Source organism: Capricornis sumatraensis, chromosome 4 (genome assembly GCF_032405125.1).
Source record: "Capricornis sumatraensis isolate serow.1 chromosome 4, serow.2, whole genome shotgun sequence".
Classification (NCBI taxonomy): domain Eukaryota; kingdom Metazoa; phylum Chordata; class Mammalia; order Artiodactyla; family Bovidae; genus Capricornis; species Capricornis sumatraensis.
The window spans coordinates 71,909,370-71,927,803 of record NC_091072.1 but is presented as its reverse complement, the minus strand read 5'-3'; the positions used below and the strand labels follow the sequence as shown (position 1 = coordinate 71,927,803).

Genomic DNA, 18,434 nt, shown 5'->3' with positions numbered 1-18,434 from the left:
TCCAGGCCCAGCAGGGCTGGCAGCACTGTCGTTCGTGTCTGACTCTGAAAACCTGAGAATCTGCCAGTCTAAAGTTTTTCAGAGGCTTAGGGACTGGGCTTGGCTTGTTTAAGAGGAAAGACTTTCTGCGCAGGTTTGGAGCCTGCCAAGTCAGCCATGGATCGCTCCAGCACAAGACTTTTTCCTTCTGTCTGCTGCACAGATGGCCCTGCCATGGTTGTGGCCTGTGTGGCCTGGGCAGGAGCCTCCTCAGAATGGGGGAAAGGAGAGAAGGACAGTGGATTCTTCAGTGCTCACTGGGCTGGGCTGGGGGTGGCCCACATGCAGAGGAAGTGATACTCTCTTCAGTGGCCTGATTCTCCCATCTGTCCTCTCCCTGCTTCGTTACCTGCAGGCTCTGCAACATCGGGATCCCTCCCGCGGAATGAAGCCACAAACTTCAGGAACTTACAGTCTTGTCAAAATACTGGACCCTCTGGTTCTTAGCACAGCACTGTGCCAATAACAGATGCTCCTAAAGGTTGGTTGGTTGAGTGAATGATCAGTCATTCAATGGAGCGACTGATGAATGAATTGAGCCTGTTTGCTGGATTAAAGTCAAATAAAACTAGTCAAAGCTTAATTGAAATCCCATTACATAAGGTCTTGGAGAAGGAACTGGCAACCCACTCCAGTACTCTTGCCTGGAAAATTCCAAGGCCAGAGGAACCTGGCAGGCTACAGTCTATGGGATCACAAAGAGTCAGACACGACTGTGTGACTTTCACTTTCTTTCTTTACATAAGGTAGTCCAGGCTAACAGAGATGATCTCAACATAAAGAATCCAGACCTCTTGAATTTGGTGTTCAGATTTAAGAAAATATATGTGCAAATGAGTGGCATCTCCTCTCCAGCAAAAAAAAAAAAAAAAGCCTATAGAATCACAGTATCAAGAATCAGTTGAAGAATCCATCACAGAATCACGCTGAAGTCGACTGGGCCTTTGAGTCATATAATCTGCCTCCCACCCAGTACTGGGATTCCCTCTGCAGCAGGTCTGACTTACACCCCTGATCTTCCACTACTGCTACCCAAGGATTATTGGCAGGAGAAATTAGCTCAGGGCCCAGAGGGTGGCTGTACACACCCTCAGCTTTGCCCTCCTCAGCTTTGCTCCCTCAGAGGAAACAGAGTTTAAAGAATGAACCAAACTCAGAGCTGGTAGCCTCTCCCCATGACTAACCATAACCAAGGCTATTTCAATCCTCTGTGTGTCAGCATTATTAACTGATAAACATGGTCAGTGGTCTCTACCCTTCTGGTTCTCATAGGATAATAGATGGCTGAGTTTTCTGAAACATATAGCAAAAATGAGGTCATATTTTTTTCTCTCTTAGTGTTTAAGTGTACGTACTTTAGAGCCAAATAGACCCAGCTTTGATTTCATTTTTTTTAAGTATAGTTGATTTATAATGTTGTGTTCATTTCTGCTGTATAGCAAAGTGATTCACCTGTACATATATATATACATACATTCTTTTTTAAATTCTGTTTTTACATTATGATTTATCACAAGATATTGAATATAGTCCCCTGTGATGTACAGTAGGACTTTGCTGTTTATCCATTCTACATTTAATAGCTTACATCCTCTAACCCCGACTTCCCAATCCGTCTCTCCCCTGCCCCCTCCCCTTTGGCAATCACAAGTCTGTTCTCTGTTTTGAGTCCCAGCTGTGTCTCTGTGTGTCTGTGAGGAAATTCATTAACCTCTCTGTGCCTTGGTTTCCTCATCTGTAAAATTAAGTTGCTGAAAGTACCTCTCTCAGAGTCATTGTCATGTCCAGAAAGTACCTAGCACAGGGTAAGTGCTCAGTGTCCACTGTTATTTTTAGCTATTTTTGTTTACAAATCACATGGAGAATTTCAGCTTTCATACCTGTCAAAAGAATCAACCCAATGAAGTAATGATTCCATTTTCTAATTAACAATTGAGATTCCCCAGGGAATGTGAGAACAGCATGGGGCCAGATAGCTAGAACCACATCAACTCCATGATGAGATGAGAGGAAGCAGGCCTCAGCTTCTGGCCCAACAAAGAGAAATCCATGAACAGATAAGAGACGTGACATGGACTCTCCAGATCACTATGCGGTAAAAAAAGAATGGTTTCCAAAGAACTCGCAGTGCAGAAAAGCCAAACATTATAAGACTGTGCAAAACTAAGTCCCAAGTTAGAGGTGCTGTGAGAGCGTGGAGAATCAGAAACGCAACGAAAAAGGGGAATTGCATGGTAAGGCTTCAGGAGGAGACATGAGCTGAAACTTTCAAAAAGGGAAGAATTTGCTAGACAGAAAAAAAGACATTCCAACCCAACTGGTCATGAGCCAAGGCTCAGCATGAAAGCAAGCATGGTTAGGTTCAGGACCTGAGTAGACTTTTGTCCTCTGTGGCTACACAACATCTTTGAATGTCTTCCCTTCATTTTGGTCATTTCCCACAGTGAAATCCCCACCTTCTTAGGGTAAAATCCAGGAAACACATTCCCAGACTCCTTTGCAGCTAGAAGCCAGGCCTGTGGCCTGGAACCTTTCAATGAGAGACACCCTCGTGAGGCCTAGATTCTGATGGAGACATCTGAGTCCTGATGGACAGAGGTGGGGGCCTCCCCAGTGGCTCTGAGGCAAAGAATCTGCCTGCAGTGCAGGAGTTGCAAGAGACACAGTTTCAGTCCCTGGGTCGGGAAGATCCCCTGGAGGAGGGCATGGCAACCCAATCCTGTATCCTTACCTGGAGAATCCCATGGACAGAGGGGCCTGGCAGGCTACATTCTATGGAGTCACAAAGAGTCGGACATAGCTGAAGTGACTGACCACACATGCACACCCGGACAGAGGTGATGTTCTGTTACTGCCCCTGAGCATCATAGGTACAGCAGCAACAGTCCTAAAGCTTGCTCCAGAGCTGCCTCTAGGGGCAGCTGGACATGGTTCCAGGCTGCAGAACCCCCAGAGAGGCCACGAGCAACAATGTGCTTTAATAAATTATTTTCTATTTACGTCCCATGCAGAATGGATGCTCATATATGCAAGTATGAGTGCTGATCAATACAGGGATGAGACAGGCCTGGCTAGAGCAGAAAGGGATTGTAGAAGGCGTAGCGGATGTGGTTGAGACAGGATGGAGGGCCTGCCTTTTGTGCCAAAGAGAATGAGGCTGCTGCATGACCAGGTGTGGGGCCTGAAGTGAAGCAAGGTACCTTTCTGCCCCACACTGGGGCAAATAGAGCCCACTGATCCTAAGTCACATTTGGCACTCCTTCAAGGGAATTGCCTTGGAGAGGGATCTTTGAGAAGGAAAGTCACAACCATCATTGTCATCAGATCTGGAAACTCTCCAACGGGTGGTGGAAGGAATGGGGAAAAAAGTTTAACCTATTTTCTTTTTTTAATTGAAGTATAGTTGATTTACAAGGTTGTGTTAATTTCTGCTTTACAGCAAAGTGCATCTAATCTATTATTCAGCACCCGAGATTGCAGAGAAGACATTGTCCACTAGGGGACAGGGAGCAAAATAGAGACCGGGAGTCCATTAGCAGGACGAGGGTGTCGATTCTGATTGGAGAGTCACCAGGGATGCAAATGATAGAAGAGGAGGAAGCAATCCATGAGTTGAAATTCTTGATGGTTGGGCCCAGCCCTCCAGGCTTGAGGGACCCAATAAACATTTTGAGAAATCAGAGTTGGCTTACACTCATTTCAGCACCCGGATTATGAAGCTTAAGTAAGTAGCCTAAGTACCTTCTCCCTAGAGAAAAGAGTGAGTCACTGTGTTGCAATGAATAAAATCAAAGCCTCACAGGGCTCTGTAGCCAAGAGGCTAGCCAGTCCGTGCCTCTACCTCCGGACAGTTCCACACACACAAATACACACATACACAAGCACACGAGCAGCCTATATTATTCAGAATGCCCATGGAAGGCACTTCATCAGATCTGCTTGCTTGCCTAGGCCAGCCAGGCACCACCCTGACCCAAGGAAGATCTTCTTAGACCTAGCTTTAATGCCTTCTGACCCAGTGGGAACTGGACTCCTCTTCATGGGATCAGTGAATTTGGAACCCAACCCTCTCTGGAACTGAAGACCCCTTTTAATATCAGAAATGATCCTGACCTTCAAAACTTATATTTTCAGTATCTTTTGAGAATGTATTTTTTTATTATGAATTCAGCAATACTTTTAAATAAAACTGCATCTTATAATCACATACATTTGAAAATGGTAACACAGATATATGAAGACATACTGTCTATTCCCAGGTGGCACTGGTGGTAATGAACCCTCCTGACAATGCAGGAGACATAAGAGATTCATGTTCAATGCTTGGGTCGGGAAGATCCCCTGGAGGAGGAAATGGCAACCCACTCCGGTATTCTTGCCTGGAGAATCCCATGGACAGAGAAGCCTGGAAGGCTACAGTCTGTGGGGTCACAAAGAGTCACACACAACTGAAGCAACTTAGCACATACTGTTTATTCAGTCTACAAATGTTTGTGTACATGTGGATGTTCAGAACCCTGACGGTAACCAGCAGCCATCCTAACTGAGGCCTGTCAGCCTCTGGTCTCAAACTCCTGCCACCCAGACTCTTCCTCTGTTGGACAGCTCTGTCCTTTAGACAGGCTCATGGTCCCCAGCTGAAACGCCCTGCTGGACCGTGACCCTCCACACTGCTGTTACAGCCAGTCTTCCTTGCCTCTGTGTCCATCAGCATCTGGTCCTAGCAGGCCTTCAGTGTGGCCTGAAGTGGAATGGATTTGCTGGCCTTTCAGAGTAACACAGACTAGCTTCCTTGGTTTCTGTATTTCCTTCCAACATTAGAAAATACTGTTGAATTTCCAGAAACTCTCCTCTCAGTTAAATATCCCCAATTGCTTCTCCTGATCTTCAGGACACATGGTTTCTCTTCACTCCATTTTGCTCTTAAAATCATGGTATCTAAATAAGATAAAATAATCAGAGGAAGGTAACAACCTATAATGGAAAAGAATCTGAATCAGTTTTCTGTACAGTTGAAAGTAACACAACATTGTAAACTAACTATACTTCAACTTTTAAAAATCAGAGATGGTATAATGTGCACTGAGACTCTTAGGGGGACACTTACTGTCTGTGATGTGGGCACTGCTTCTTCCAGTGCAGGTGAAGAGTTTCTGCCCTTCTTTAGCAGTCAGCTCCTATCAATCCTGAGCCAGTGGCGGGGTTAGACGTGGGCTTTACCATGTAAGTCAGGCCATCCTGGGTTTGAAGCCTGGCTCTGCCTCTTACTCACTTACTGTGGGATCTCAGGCAAGACCACACAGTAAACCTTCTAGAACCTAAGTTTCCTCATCTGTCAAATGGAAATAACAGATTAATCTTCCATAGCTGTTTTAAGAATTGAATTAAACAATATATGGCAAACACGAAGAATGCGGCCTAGACATTGTTAGTCCTCGGGGGACCCTGGCTGTTACTTTGTTATTTTATGTCACTTTAGGGTGTACTTCTGTCCTAATACAATAATACAGTCTCTTCTGTTGCTCTGGACGATGGGTCGATTCAGCGAATTGACTGCTCCTGTGATGATGACCCAAGCACTTCATTTTCTCCATGTTTTCGACTTCATGTTCTTCTTTCTCAGATGTAGAGCATCAGCCCCAATCAGCCTGCCCTGGGGCTATGAATCTTTATTGAACACTTGCGATTTTCCAGTCACTGTTTTCAGGCACCATGAATGCAGTGAAGTTCCTGCTCTGCTAGAGCTCACATGCCAGCAACAAACAGACAGTAAAGAAGTGAATACAGGGACCTCTCTGGTGGCCCAGGGGTTAAGAGTCCACCTCGCTGTGCAGGGGACACGGGTTCAATCCCTGGTCGGGGAACTAAAATCCCACGTGCCACCGAGCAACTAAGCCCGTGCACAGCAGCTACTGAGACTGCATGCCACAACTAGAGAAAAACCCCACGTAATTCAGCAAAGATCTCACAGGCCACAACTAAGACCCAGCACAGCTAACGACAGTTTCTGGAAATTCAACAGTATTTTCTAATGTTGGAAGAAGTACAACTAAAAGAAGTACTTACTAAAAGAAGTACTTACTAAAAGAGGTACACATTATACCAGGCTGCTATAAAATAAAGGCAGCCGAGAAAAAAGTGGGTAGGCATGAGAGGCGGAGAAGGCAATGGCACCCCACTCCATACTCTTGCCTGGAAAATCCCATGGGCAGAGGAGCCTGGTAGGCTGCAGTCCATGGGGTCGCTAAGAGTCGGACACAACTGAGCAGCTTCACTTTCACTTTTCACTTTCACGCATTGGAGAAGGAAATGGAAACCCGCTCCAGTGTTCTTGCCTGGAGAATCCCAGGGAAGGGGGAGCCTGGTGGGCTGCCGTCTATGGGGTCGCACAGAGTCGGACATGACTGAAGCGACCTAGCGGCAGCAGCAGACATGAGAAGGGTACTATTTCATTGAGAGTGGTCTGAGCAGACAGCTGACCACAGTGAGGTGGCAAGGACATGCAGACATCTGAGTGAAGGGTGTGCTGGGCAGAGGAAAGCACATGTGCAAAGGCTCTGAGGCAGGCAGGGGAGGAGCGTGTTGCGGAGCAGCGGGGGACCAGCAGAGCTGAAGCAGAGTGAGGGAGGAGGACAGGCAACAGAGATGAGGTCTGGGGCTGGGGGGTGGGGGGGATGGAATCCAATCACACATGTGACTTTGACACACTAAGACTTGCTTTTACTCTGAGAGGCAAAGCCGTTGAAGGGTTTCAGCAAAGGTCAGCTACAAGGTGACTTTTAAACAAATGAGTCTGGCTGCTCTGCAGATAGATTCTAGGGGTCAAGGGGAAACTGATGAGACCTACTCCACTTTCCTTACCTTGCAAAACAGAAACCCGCCTTCTGCTTTTAAGCAGCTCACTTCTACCTCTTGCTGGAAGAGGAAACGGAAGGGCCAGCAGCAACAGAGCATTCCAGAGACAATCAGGGCAGTAAAACTGGATGCAAAGCAAATATACGCCAATAAAAATTAATTAAAAAAAAAAAACTGAACACAAGTTTCGCCCTAAAGAGCCTTTTATTTATGAAAGACTCCTCTGTGTGATAGGAGCTCTCCACCATACTTGTGCTGAATCTTGTTAGTCTGGTGTGTCCCCTCAAACCAGAAGTTGTAAATAGCAGAAATCACATCTTGTCCTTGCTGGGAAATTCAAAACAAACATGGGAAGTTAGTAAATAAATTGATTGAAACAAAAGGAAAAAAGAGGAGGAGGGAAAAACATTAACCAATCATTTAACCTGGGGTAGAGAAAGTCAAGGGGAAATTTAAATTGATTTTTCAGTACGACGATTTTTTAAAAGCACAGCTTTTGCTCTCTTCACCGCAGAATTTCAGGAAGCCCAGCTGGACGTAAAGCAGGGGCTGTGATCGTGATAAGAAATAAGGTGACCATGAGATACTGTGTAAGTTGTCTAAGGAGATTTAGGAACAGCGGTTCACAGTCTCTGGCATAAAGCAGATGCTTAACAAATATTGAAGAAATGACTATCACTATGGGGCAGATAGAAGACAGGGGAATGACAGCAAAGAACATTTCCTCCTGGTGAACAAGCCTGGGAAAGGAGGTGGAGAATCACAAGGCTTAGCCTGACAGCCACGTGGAAAGGCAGTGAGATGCAGAAGTGGCTGTTCCCAGACAGGAGTCCAAAGCATGTCCTGGGCCTAAAGGCCACTCCCTGAAGGCAGGTTCCCCAGAGTTCCCTCTGTCTCTTTCAGACCTGCTGTCTCAGACAAGCCTCATTCTGAGCTTGCCTAGTCTTGGAACACAAAGCCAAAGCCCCACACAAATCAGATGATGGGCCAAGCCACCCTCCACGCCTGGCCTGGGCCTTGCTCTCCAGCCTCCCTCCCGCCACTCCCTGTTCCTAATCCTGGGTGATGCCAAGCTACTGTGGGTTCTTATACACGCTGCATGGCGCCTCAATTCCCTGCCTCTACTCCTGTATTCTTACCGCCTAGAGCACCCTACCTCCCTGAGCCCCTTGCCCCAACTCCAGGTCCACAACCCTTTCACCTGATTGACTCCTTCTCAGGCTTCAAGATTTATCTCAGGGATCACCTCCTCCAGGAAGCCTCCCTTGATGCTCTTGGCAAAAGTGAATGCTTCTGGGACTTCCCTCAGGATCCAGTGGTTGAGACTCTGCACTCCCAATGCAAAGGGCCTGGGTTCAATCCCTAGTTGGGGAACTAGATCCTACATGCTGCAACTGGGAGTCCACATGCCACAGCTAAGAGTTGTGCCAAAATTAAGACCTGGAACAACCAAATAATAAAATATCTCTTTTTAAAAACTGAATGCTTCTCCCCTATGCTTTCAGAGCCTCATTGTTTACATTTACCACTGTTCTTTCTTCCCTGTAGCTCAAATGGTAAAGAATCTGCCTGCAATCCAGGAGACCCAGGTTCGAACCCTGGGTCAGGAAGATCCCCTGGAGAAGGGAATGGCAACCCACTCCAATATTCCTGCCTGGAGAATCCCATGGACAGAGGAGTCTAATGGCTACAGTCTGCAGGGTCGCAAAGAGTCGGACATGACTGAGCGGCTAACACATACACCATTGCTCTTACCACTCTCTTGAAAGTATGGGAAGTCTCAGCTTAGCGTGTCTGCCTCCCCGACAACCCCCATCCTCATGAACCCACAGTCACATGAAACTATGTCCTCCCCAAGGGAAAGAGCCCCACAGCGATGCCTATCCAGCTGAAGTCCTCAGACTGTGGATTTTCGGACAGAAAGCTCCCAGTCTGATGAGAGAAAGGCTGCAGGCCTCGGAACAGCTTGCAGGGAAGGGAGTGTGATCAGGAGGCCCCAGGAGGCCTAAGGGAGACCGAGCAGGGTAAGCCGAGAGGGTGGAACGGCTCCCAGGAGACTTCCTAGAAGAAAGGGTTGCCTCTCAGAAAAGGTTAGGGTCCTGCCCTCTGTCAGTTCACCTAGCTGTGCCCTTCCACCACCTCACCAACATGGGAGAAAGAGTCTACTGCTGAGTCCCGATCTTCAACACAGCAAAAGATGGAGCAGGTGCTTAAGAGGCACCTTTTTCTCTCGGCCCACCCTTCCCTTTGCCCTAGCACCGAATCCTGAGGGGGCCACAAAGTGGGTCACAGCTCCCTCAGCCTCCTCCCTAAGCGGCTCTTTTATGTTAAACAGGAGTCTTCTTAAATAAATTTTGAAAACACACCTGTGTAGCTGCTTGCCTACAAATACAAACCTGTCTATGCTAAGATACACACGTATATGTCTCCTCTACGATCTAACTTTGCAAGTCATTAAATTCAACTGAGGAGGCCCTGAGAGGCCCCGCAGTGACACTCCTGTACTCCCGCCCACTCTGAGCACAAGAAAGGCATTAATCTGCCAGGCTCTGGCTTTCAGCTTCTGGTGTGGCTCACTGTGACCTGCAGCTTCCTGGGGGGTGAATTTGAGAAGCCCCTCCCCTGCTTTTAATCCTTGACTCCTTCTTCCACCCCAGAAGCTCAGGGGAAAAGGCGTATTCAGCAGCCTCCCAGGGGAGGGGTGCAGTGAGAGGAAGAAGTCCAAAACTTCCTGCTCTGCCCACAGGGTGAGCCCCGGGACAATGCGGAGATTAACTTGTGAAGGAGCAGCCAGCCAGCCCAGGGAGTGGCTGCTTCTGGTACGAGGCCCCCGCCAGGGAGCACAAGCCCCTGAGGTGCACCCTTCACTGCTCTGCCCTGCTGCCCTAAGCCTGCCTGTGAGCAAAGACCGGCCTGGGCAAACCGTGTGCCCTCCATCTGCACACAGTAAGGGCCCCTGGGAGGTACCATGTGGAACGATTGGAGTCTGCAGATACTCCCCGGCAATGGAGGGTGGGAGGCACCAACTGACAGCGGAGTGGGGGAGGGGAGTGCAATCCGCAAACACAGCAAGAGGTCAGGCCGCACACGGGAACTTTGCTGAAGAAGGGAAGATGGTGATGCTCCAGATATCATGGAGTCGGTCCAGAAACAGAGGGTCCACAAAGGCTGTATGCCCAGACCCCCACCTCCCAACTGTCCAACTGGAACCTCCAGGGCTGGCCCCAGTCAGGCATCCTCTATTGCCTCCACTCTCCCACCACACAGGGACAGCCATTCAGATAACCCTGACAGAGTCACCTGAGGACAGGGGCAAGTGAGCTCGGCCTGAGAGCTCTATTAGAGCAACATGTTTTCACTGCTCCATCCAACAACCGTGACCTTGTTGACTGCGCCAACAAGTTCCTGAAAGCCTTGCTGACCTGGAGGCAGAGCCGGTGCCTGGAGTTCCATGAAGACAAGGAGGCCTTGCTAGACACTAACCATAAACTCTCCATAAGCACCATAACCTCTTGTTCTGTACTCAGTGGAGACCCCTGACTGCCTGACCCCATGCCTTCCCTAAGCCCCACGCCTGCACACTTGCACCCCTTCCCTCCAGACGCCTGGGTCTCCGCGCTGAAATGGTACTGCCCTGCTCGCCTGCAGTGAGCGGTCTCTGTACAACTGTGGGCTGTTTTGAGACTGTGCTCGTATTCTGTAGGCAGCCTTCAGGCTTCACACACCACACTTCTCTCCTAATAATCTGGGTAGATGACCTTAATAGGGACAGACAGATCCCTTGCGCCCCAGCCTCTTTCCCTTTCACCAGAATTCTGGGGACTTCTCCCCAGGAACAACACAAGTGCTCAGAGATGAATGACAAAGGCGTTTTATTGAAGATTCACCTGAAGATGGATAAAGGGAAGGAGAAGAGTGGACAGGGTACGCGGGGGTTCTCGTCCCGACCTTGCAGGGTCGGTTGCTGCCCAGTGATGGAGAAGGAGTCTGGTCCTGATGCAGAGGGAGATACAGGATCTGGTAGGAGGCAGCGCTGGGCTGGGAGGGGACACATGACCCTGATAATCCTGGAGATGAGGTACCTGGCTGGATTCTCCTCTGTCCATGGGAGGTAAAGAGTCAGCTGACACCTCTCCCATTCCAGCTGGATCACAAGCCCAAATCAGGAAGAAGCTACCAGACTCTAAGAGAGCAGAGTCCATGTGCTGGCACTGAGGTGACACTGGTAAGATGAGCCCCAGGAAAGGAGGGTGGAGGTGGGGGTGAAGGAAGCAGAGACACCAGGTCTGGGCAGGCTGGCCGCAGAGGGCTGCAGGGCCCCTGTCTCCTTTATCGGAAGGATTTCTTGGACAGGGTGGTGGTAGAGATGATCTTGCCGCTGGAACTGCCGCCGATGCCACCACCGAATCCAAAGCCACTTCCAGAGCCAGAACCCAGGCCAAATCCAGAGCTGCCTCCTAACCCTCCACCAAGGCCTCCTGCGCAGGAGCCAGAGCCCAGGCCAAATCCAGAGCTGCCTCCTAACCCTCCACCAAGGCCTCCTGCGCTGGCAGCGCCGCCAACCACAGCTGTGGGAAAAAAGCAAAGACAAGATTACTCCATCAGCACTGTTCCCGGGAATCTCACCCCAAACCAGGGCGAACAAACGGCCACACCAGGGAGCAGACAGTACTTACAGATGCTCACAGCACTCTGGCATTCTCCAGACATTCTGTGGGGGATAGAAAGAGCAGTGAACCTCAGCAAGCCTGGAGCCACGCTTCATTCAACAAGCCGGTGGCAGGCACCCTCCCCCTTGTTAAGCAGCTGAATTGAGGGAGGCCTGAATGTGAACCTGTCACGTAACAACATCCCGGTTTATAACACGCCAGCACTGGAGCGGTGCAGCAGAGGCGCCCTGGACTGGCCATGGCTCTGGACCCTCTCCATTTCCCCTGTTCCCATCCTGCCTTCCCCACTCACCGGCACTCCTCGCCCTCTAGCAGCTTGCGGTAGGTGGCGATCTCAATGTCCAGGGCCAGCTTGACGCTCATGAGCTCCTGGTACTCTCGCAGCACCCGGGCCAGCTCCTCCTTGGCCTTCTGCAGGGCGGCCTCTAGCTCTGTGCGCTTGCTGTAGGCATCCTTTAGAGCCACCTCCCCACGCTGCTCTGCGTCGGCCACGGATCCCTGCAGAGTCTGGCACTGAAGGCAACAGCAAGGGACAGGCAGTCAATCATTAGGGCCTGTTGTCAAGACCTCGAAATCTGTCCCCTCTCCTGTAGCCACTTTACTTGGCTTCGGATGTTAGGATTCTGTCTGTCCTGCCCACCTTCCCTGACTCATGCATTTTATTCACTCCTGCTAGAGTCCCCCAATGCCCCCACCTGACTGATTCAACAAAAATGAAACAAACAATGAAAAAGAGCCAAGAGACCTTATTTACTGAGGTGTCATATCATGTTAACTAGGTTACTGGTGAAAAGATTTGGGTATGACTTGTTCATTTTCTGGACAAGGAAATGGCAACCCACTACAGTATGCTTGCCTGGAGAATCCCATGGACGGAGGAACCTGGTGGGCTACAGTCCACGGGGTCGCAAAGAGTTGGGCACAACTGAGCGGCTTCACTTTCACTTTCACTTTGTTCGTTTTCAGTGTCCGACTCTTTGCCACCCCATGGACTGTAGCCCGCCAGCTCCTCTGTCCATGGGATTTCCCAGGCAAGAATACTGGAGTGGGTTGCCATTTCCTTCTGCAAAGAGCTACAAATCCCCTGCAGACCAGCTCAAGGTCTTCTAGCCTGATGCCTTGTCGGCTTGTCTACTCTGGAGACATGTCTTGGGCCCCTGGCCCTGTAGTGAGGCTCTCGGGTAGAGGTGACACCTACCTGCTTCTTGACATTCTCGATCTCAGCCCGCAGCCTCTGGATCAATCTGTTAAGCTCTGAAATCTCATTCTTGGTGTTCCTCAGGCTGTCTCCATGTTGGTCCACTGAGGTCTGAAGCTGCTGGACCTAAGACCCAGGGAAGCAAGGGTCAGGGCTGTTTGGATGGGGTCTATCCTCCGATGAACTCAGCAAGAATAGCCACAGGTGGCAGGGGTAACACAAACTGTCACGTAATCTCCAAGCAGACCAGGATCAGTGATGCCCAGAAGAATCAGTTTACTTCTGACTTCTCCTGGGCTCGAGCTGATGATGGCTTGCTCACAGACATCAAAAGCAGAGCCCCAGAAGCCACCAACTCCGGAGAGACCCCCAGCACTCACCTTGGTCTGATACAGGGCCTCAGCCTCAGCCTTGCTCCTCTGGGCAATCTCCTCATACTGGGCCCGGACCTCAGCAATGATGCTGTCCAGATCCAGGTTGCGGTTGTTGTCCATGGAGAGGACCACGGATGTGTCGCTGACCTGGGTCTGCATCTGGGACAGCTCCTGCAGGGAAAATGTCTCATATCAGGCCTACTGGAGGGTCTTCCCTAATCTCTGACACCAGAGACCCACCATCATCATGGAAATGGCCATGCCACAGGCTCAGATGGGAGCCGACTTGGCATTCCCAAAGCGTACAGAAGAGGAGGGGTAAATTTCTATGTAGAAATCAAGTGGCTGGTGACATCTCAGGACAGAAGAGCAATGCCTGTAGTCTTCCCTGCTCCCTGAGGACCACAGGTCACTCCAGGTCAGGAGGCTCAAGTATGTTGGCATGGAAGGGAAGATAATGATCTTTCTCACTGGAGAAATGCTAGATGGCAATCACTTCTATCCCGTGCAAACTTCAGGTCTAATCCTCTAAGACGACCTCTGGTTTAGGAAATCTCCTGGTTTCAGTTGAATCTCTCACTTCAATCCTTTCTATCCATGACCTTGCTGAGAGCCCATGGCCCTGAAGTAAGGGAGTTGCAGTCCTTTCAAAGGACTGTCAGTTCCAACCAGCAGCCTCACACGGGGAGGCCTTCCCTGAATGGAGGGGGTTGAAGATGGAGTCCTCACCGCAGCATAGAGGACCCTCAGGAAGTTGATCTCATCGTTCAGGGCATCCACCTTGGCCTCCAGCTCCACCTTGCTCATGTAGGCAGCATCCACGTCCTGCAGAGGAGAAGGGAGGATAAGAGACAAGGTGCAAGCATTCCAATGAGGGGCAGGGGGCATTATGTGACGCACAGAGGTAGCACCAGGTGAGGTGGTGAGGGCCTCTTATTTGGCCCGTTCTGCCCCTAAAGCCACCTGCAGACATGGAAGTTAATTATCCATATGGCTTTTTTCACAGCCTTAATTCCTAGTTCAGTGAGATCTGGATAGTACCAAGGAACAGTGAGGGGGGCAGGGGAGAAGGTCAGGATGAACCAAACCATGATTCAAGCCAAAGACCACTCCTGAGGGAATTGGGAGCACATCCCTACCCTCCTTCAACCCTCACCTTCTTGAGGACCACAAAGTCATTTTCAGCAGCTGTGCGTTTGTTGATTTCATCTTCATACCTGGGAATGGGAAGATGAGAAAGAAAGACAATAACTCCACAGCAAGCTAGTGTTTCTCACTCTTTCCTTCTGGTTTTCAAACATCTATTGGAAAAAATCCATCTAACTGGCTACATTTTCCCATGTTCATGCAGATATTAATTTCATTTACATTTGCTGAGTAATGACCTTGTTTGAGATACCAGTCTAGATTCTAGTTTTTTCAGAGGAGTGAAAACCAAATTTTCAAAAAGACTGTTTGCAAGAGATAAGATGTGAGGAGGAGAACAAGCATGATCTGGCTGATTTTATTTCAGTAGAAGAGCTGTCCTTTGGCCATTAGGTGGACTAAATTCTTAGGAGAGTTGATGATGCTCCAGTTCTTTTTCTTTGGTATGAGAGTGAATTGAGAGAGGGAGCTGGTATTTTTCTCAGTTTTATCCCATAATGAACATACTAAGAGCTTTACTGTGCATTCAATGATCATTATATGCCCAGTACTATGCTGCCTGCTTTCTCTATCTCATTTAATGTCATTTAATTCTCTCAGCCTATAAGGTGGAACTATTATTCCCATTTTAAAGATGAAGAAGGACTTCCTTCGTGGCCCACTGGTTAAGACTCTGCACTCCCTCTGCAGGGGGGCATGAGTTTGACCCTAGGTCAGGGAACTAAGATCCCACAGTCTGCACAGTGCTGCCAATAAATAATAATAATAAAGATGAAGAAAACCAAGATTCAGAGAGGTTAAGCAAGCCAGCCGAGATCACACAGCTTCGTAAGTGGAGGAATCAGTATGCCAAGCAGGTCCATCTCTCTTTACAGCCTGTATTCTTCTCACCCTGCTGTGTCACTTTTCATCTGTTTGGTATATGCCAACCCCAGCTCCCTGGATCTGTCACTCACTTTCTGTTTGGGGCAACTTAGAGCTGATGACATCCTATTTTAAAAAGTGAGCATGTAGATGCAGAACAGACTGGAGGTTATCCCTGGCTCTTCAGGGTCTCTTCTGAGCCTGGGATTCTAAATGACTGAAGAGGAGCCCCGGGCCGGGACACACAGATTTGTTGGACGGCGTTCGCTCCCTACATACTTGGTCTTATAGTCCTCCACGCTGTCCTGCATGATCTTCAGCTCAGACTGCAGGCGTCCTTTGTCGTTGGCTAAGGTATCCACCTGCTTCCTCAGGGCATTGAGGTAGGCCTCAAAGAAGGGCTCAAGGTTTTTGACAGATGTGGTAGTCGTCTGCTGCTGGAGGAGTTTCCACTTGGTCTCTAGCACCTTGTTCTGCTGCTCTAAGAACCGCACCTGTATTTAACAAAGGCACCAACCGACAGATGAGAGGCTGAAACTCTGGCAGGAGGGCTGGACCACACCAACCCAGTCAACTCAAGCCAACCTGGCAGCCCGAGAGCCGTCGGAGTAAGGCCACCACCTTACAACTGCAGGCACCATCTGCTGGAGTCGATATGGCAACCCCCCTCCACGGAAGCAAGCGGCCCACATGTGTTGGGAAGAACAGAGCAGAGCCCACGCATTGGGGCCTGACTGTGCAGCAAGAACAACTGGACCACAGGGGTCCAGAAGCCCTAGGAAGAGTTGCTGGGAAGAACATTGAACTTCTATGAAATAATAAAACTAATTCAGGAAATACAACCAGAGCCTAGGGGCTACTGCATTCGATGTGACCTCACCCAAGGCAAAGGAATGATAAACTCACTGAAGATGTTTTTAAACAAGCTTTCTTATAAATGGACCTCACGTGTCCCTGTGAACCTGTGCACAATGGAATACAAAATGTTTAAAATCAAGCCCTAGACATATTCTGAGTCTCATAGACTCAGTCCTGCAAGGGAACTTCCCTGAACTTTCCCTCTAGGAAGAGATCTAGCCAGATAAACCAAGGTGTAGCATGACATTTCCACATTATGTGCCTCAGAATAGAAAAGAAAGCAGATAAGTGTGACTGATCATGATTTGGACTTAAACCGATGATGGGAGATAAGACAAGTAAGTGCCCAACCATCAGTCTCACTTTTACATCTGTAGGTCCTAGAGTCACAATGAAACCCTTTTAAGCTACGAGGGATTTCTTCAAGCTAGCAAGAACAAATATTCCCATTCAATCTACTCCAAGATCGTTCATTCTTGCCCCATTCATCTAAGAGAACTAAGACTTCATTGCACAGAGAACCAGGGCACCCTGGGCCAAATGTGCTGCACCCATCCATTCAGTCATTCATCTTTGAATTAATGACTCTCTGGAAATAATCTGTTTGCTATCATGCATCACACATAAACATAGCATACAGCGTAAAAGTCTTGAACCTCTAGACCTTGCATGGAGAAGGAAAGTAGACCACAAAAAAAAAAAAAAAGGAGCAATTCAGCCCACTCCTCTTCAAAAAGACCCCCAAATGAGCAATTTTGCCCAGAGTCAGGAGGATGAACGCAATGACCTTCTGAGGTCCTCATGGGACCTGGAATTTGCCACTGGAGTCAGTCCCTTTCTCATTTGAGAAAGCAGCCTGGTTTTCTTCTGCTCCAAAATCGGAAGTGCCAGTAGTTAAGCAATCATATTAACTAGAATGAATTAACTATATTATTAACCATGTTATTTCTGAAACCAAAATCTAGAGAAAAAGCAGAGAAACGATGAACCCACTTTATAGCTGGGGTGACTGGGCCCAGAAAACTTGAATGATTTGCCCAGAAGCATATAGCAACCTCGGGGAAATTCAAACATTGAACTGCTTTGAGCATCCTATTTTCCCACCAGCCACAGGACAAAAGAGAAAGAGTAATGGTTCTTCTTAACTGGGTAGGAAACAGAGGCCCAGAGAAATCCACATGTTTCCCAAGTCTGCAACAGGCTTAGGGATGAAATGCTAGGACTCAGAAACCCTGGCTTCTACCGCCTTATCTGACCAAGGGGCCGCTCACCTTGTCGATGAAGGAGGCAAACTTGTTGTTAAGGAGCTTGATCTGCTCGCGCTCCTCAGTCCGGACCTTCTGGATCTCAGGGTCGATCTCCACGTGGAGTGGGGTCAGCAGGCTCTGGTTGATGGTGACCTCCTGAATCCCTCCAGCAGGGCAGACTGGGAAGCCAGCACCGCCTCGTCCACCGAAGGAGCCCCCGAATCCACCGCCAAAGCCGCCGGCGCCAAAACCAGAGCCAAAACCTCCAGCAGCGCCAAAACCTCCAGCAGCCCCAAAGCCACCTGCAGCCCCGAAGCCGGCACCCTGCCGGCCCCCGGCCATGCTGATGGAGATGCTCTTGTTCCCCCCGAGGTTGTAGAGGCTTCTGCTGCCAAAGCCCCCAGAGGAGCAGCGGCCTGCACCCCCGGACATGGAGGCCGAGCTGAAAGCAGCCTTCCTGACCCCACCTACGATGGCCGAGCCGCAGCTAAAGCCACGGGGCCCGCCTCGGACACACTGCTGTCTGGCGATCATGACTGGAGAGAGAGGAGCAAGCTCAGAGTTGTCAGGGAGAAGCGAGAGGGGCCAGGTCACTGACTGCAGCAACACCAGTCTGGGTCTCTTATATGTGCTGGAGAGCAGGGCTTGGTTGCAGGGGCATAAAGGGAAAAATCTGAAACATCTCTGGGCTTGGCCTTTGGCACTGGCCCATCCTTCTTGCACCTGCTGAACATGTCACAAACACACCTACAGAAGTCATTCGGAGGGCACACTCTCTTCCCCGAGAAGCTGAACCAGTGTCCCAGGGCCTCCTGGGTCACAACCGCCACCCCCCCACACACACCCAACACTGCACTCTAATCTCACCAGCCTCCAGGGGCCTCCCTGCTCCAGACAAGACAACCATCACTCTGTCGCTCACTCCACAGAATTTGGAACCTGAGAGGCTGACTTCAAATGCACACTTTGCAAACCTGCAGCTAGTCATTCTCTGGTGCTCAGTTGCTTCACCCACAAATTGAAAATAATACAAATATTTGCCTTCACCTTCTGTCAAGATCCTGAGATTACAAGGAACGAGGTCTCTGTAACCTGTCAGAGACTGCACATATATTTGTCACTAGCATTACTATTCCTCTGTGTGCGCTTGGCCCAAAAAGGGCGTCCCCGGTGTCTCAGATGG

The 18,434-nt window shown here is 49.3% G+C and overlaps 1 protein-coding gene across 2 annotated transcripts; it reads right to left on the bottom strand.

Annotated features, from left to right (window-relative positions):
- Positions 1 to 11,223: 11,223 nt before the first annotated feature.
- Positions 11,224 to 17,803, bottom strand: KRT4 (keratin 4). 2 transcript variants are annotated; one of them, XM_068970873.1, is made up of 10 exons: positions 17,276 to 17,803; positions 15,426 to 15,640; positions 14,293 to 14,353; positions 13,866 to 13,961; positions 13,143 to 13,307; positions 12,763 to 12,888; positions 11,857 to 12,077; positions 11,571 to 11,605; positions 11,427 to 11,462; positions 11,224 to 11,357 (listed from the first exon to the last, which is right to left on the bottom strand). In XM_068970873.1, exons 1-10 carry the CDS (start codon positions 17,783 to 17,785, stop codon positions 11,224 to 11,226), a joined length of 1,599 nt encoding a protein of 532 aa, XP_068826974.1. In that variant the 5' UTR covers positions 17,786 to 17,803. The 2 variants fall into 2 exon arrangements, with proteins under 2 accessions (XP_068826974.1, XP_068826973.1); XM_068970872.1 differs by having other exon boundaries at positions 11,224 to 11,462; positions 17,276 to 17,785.
- Positions 17,804 to 18,434: the final 631 nt, after the last annotated feature.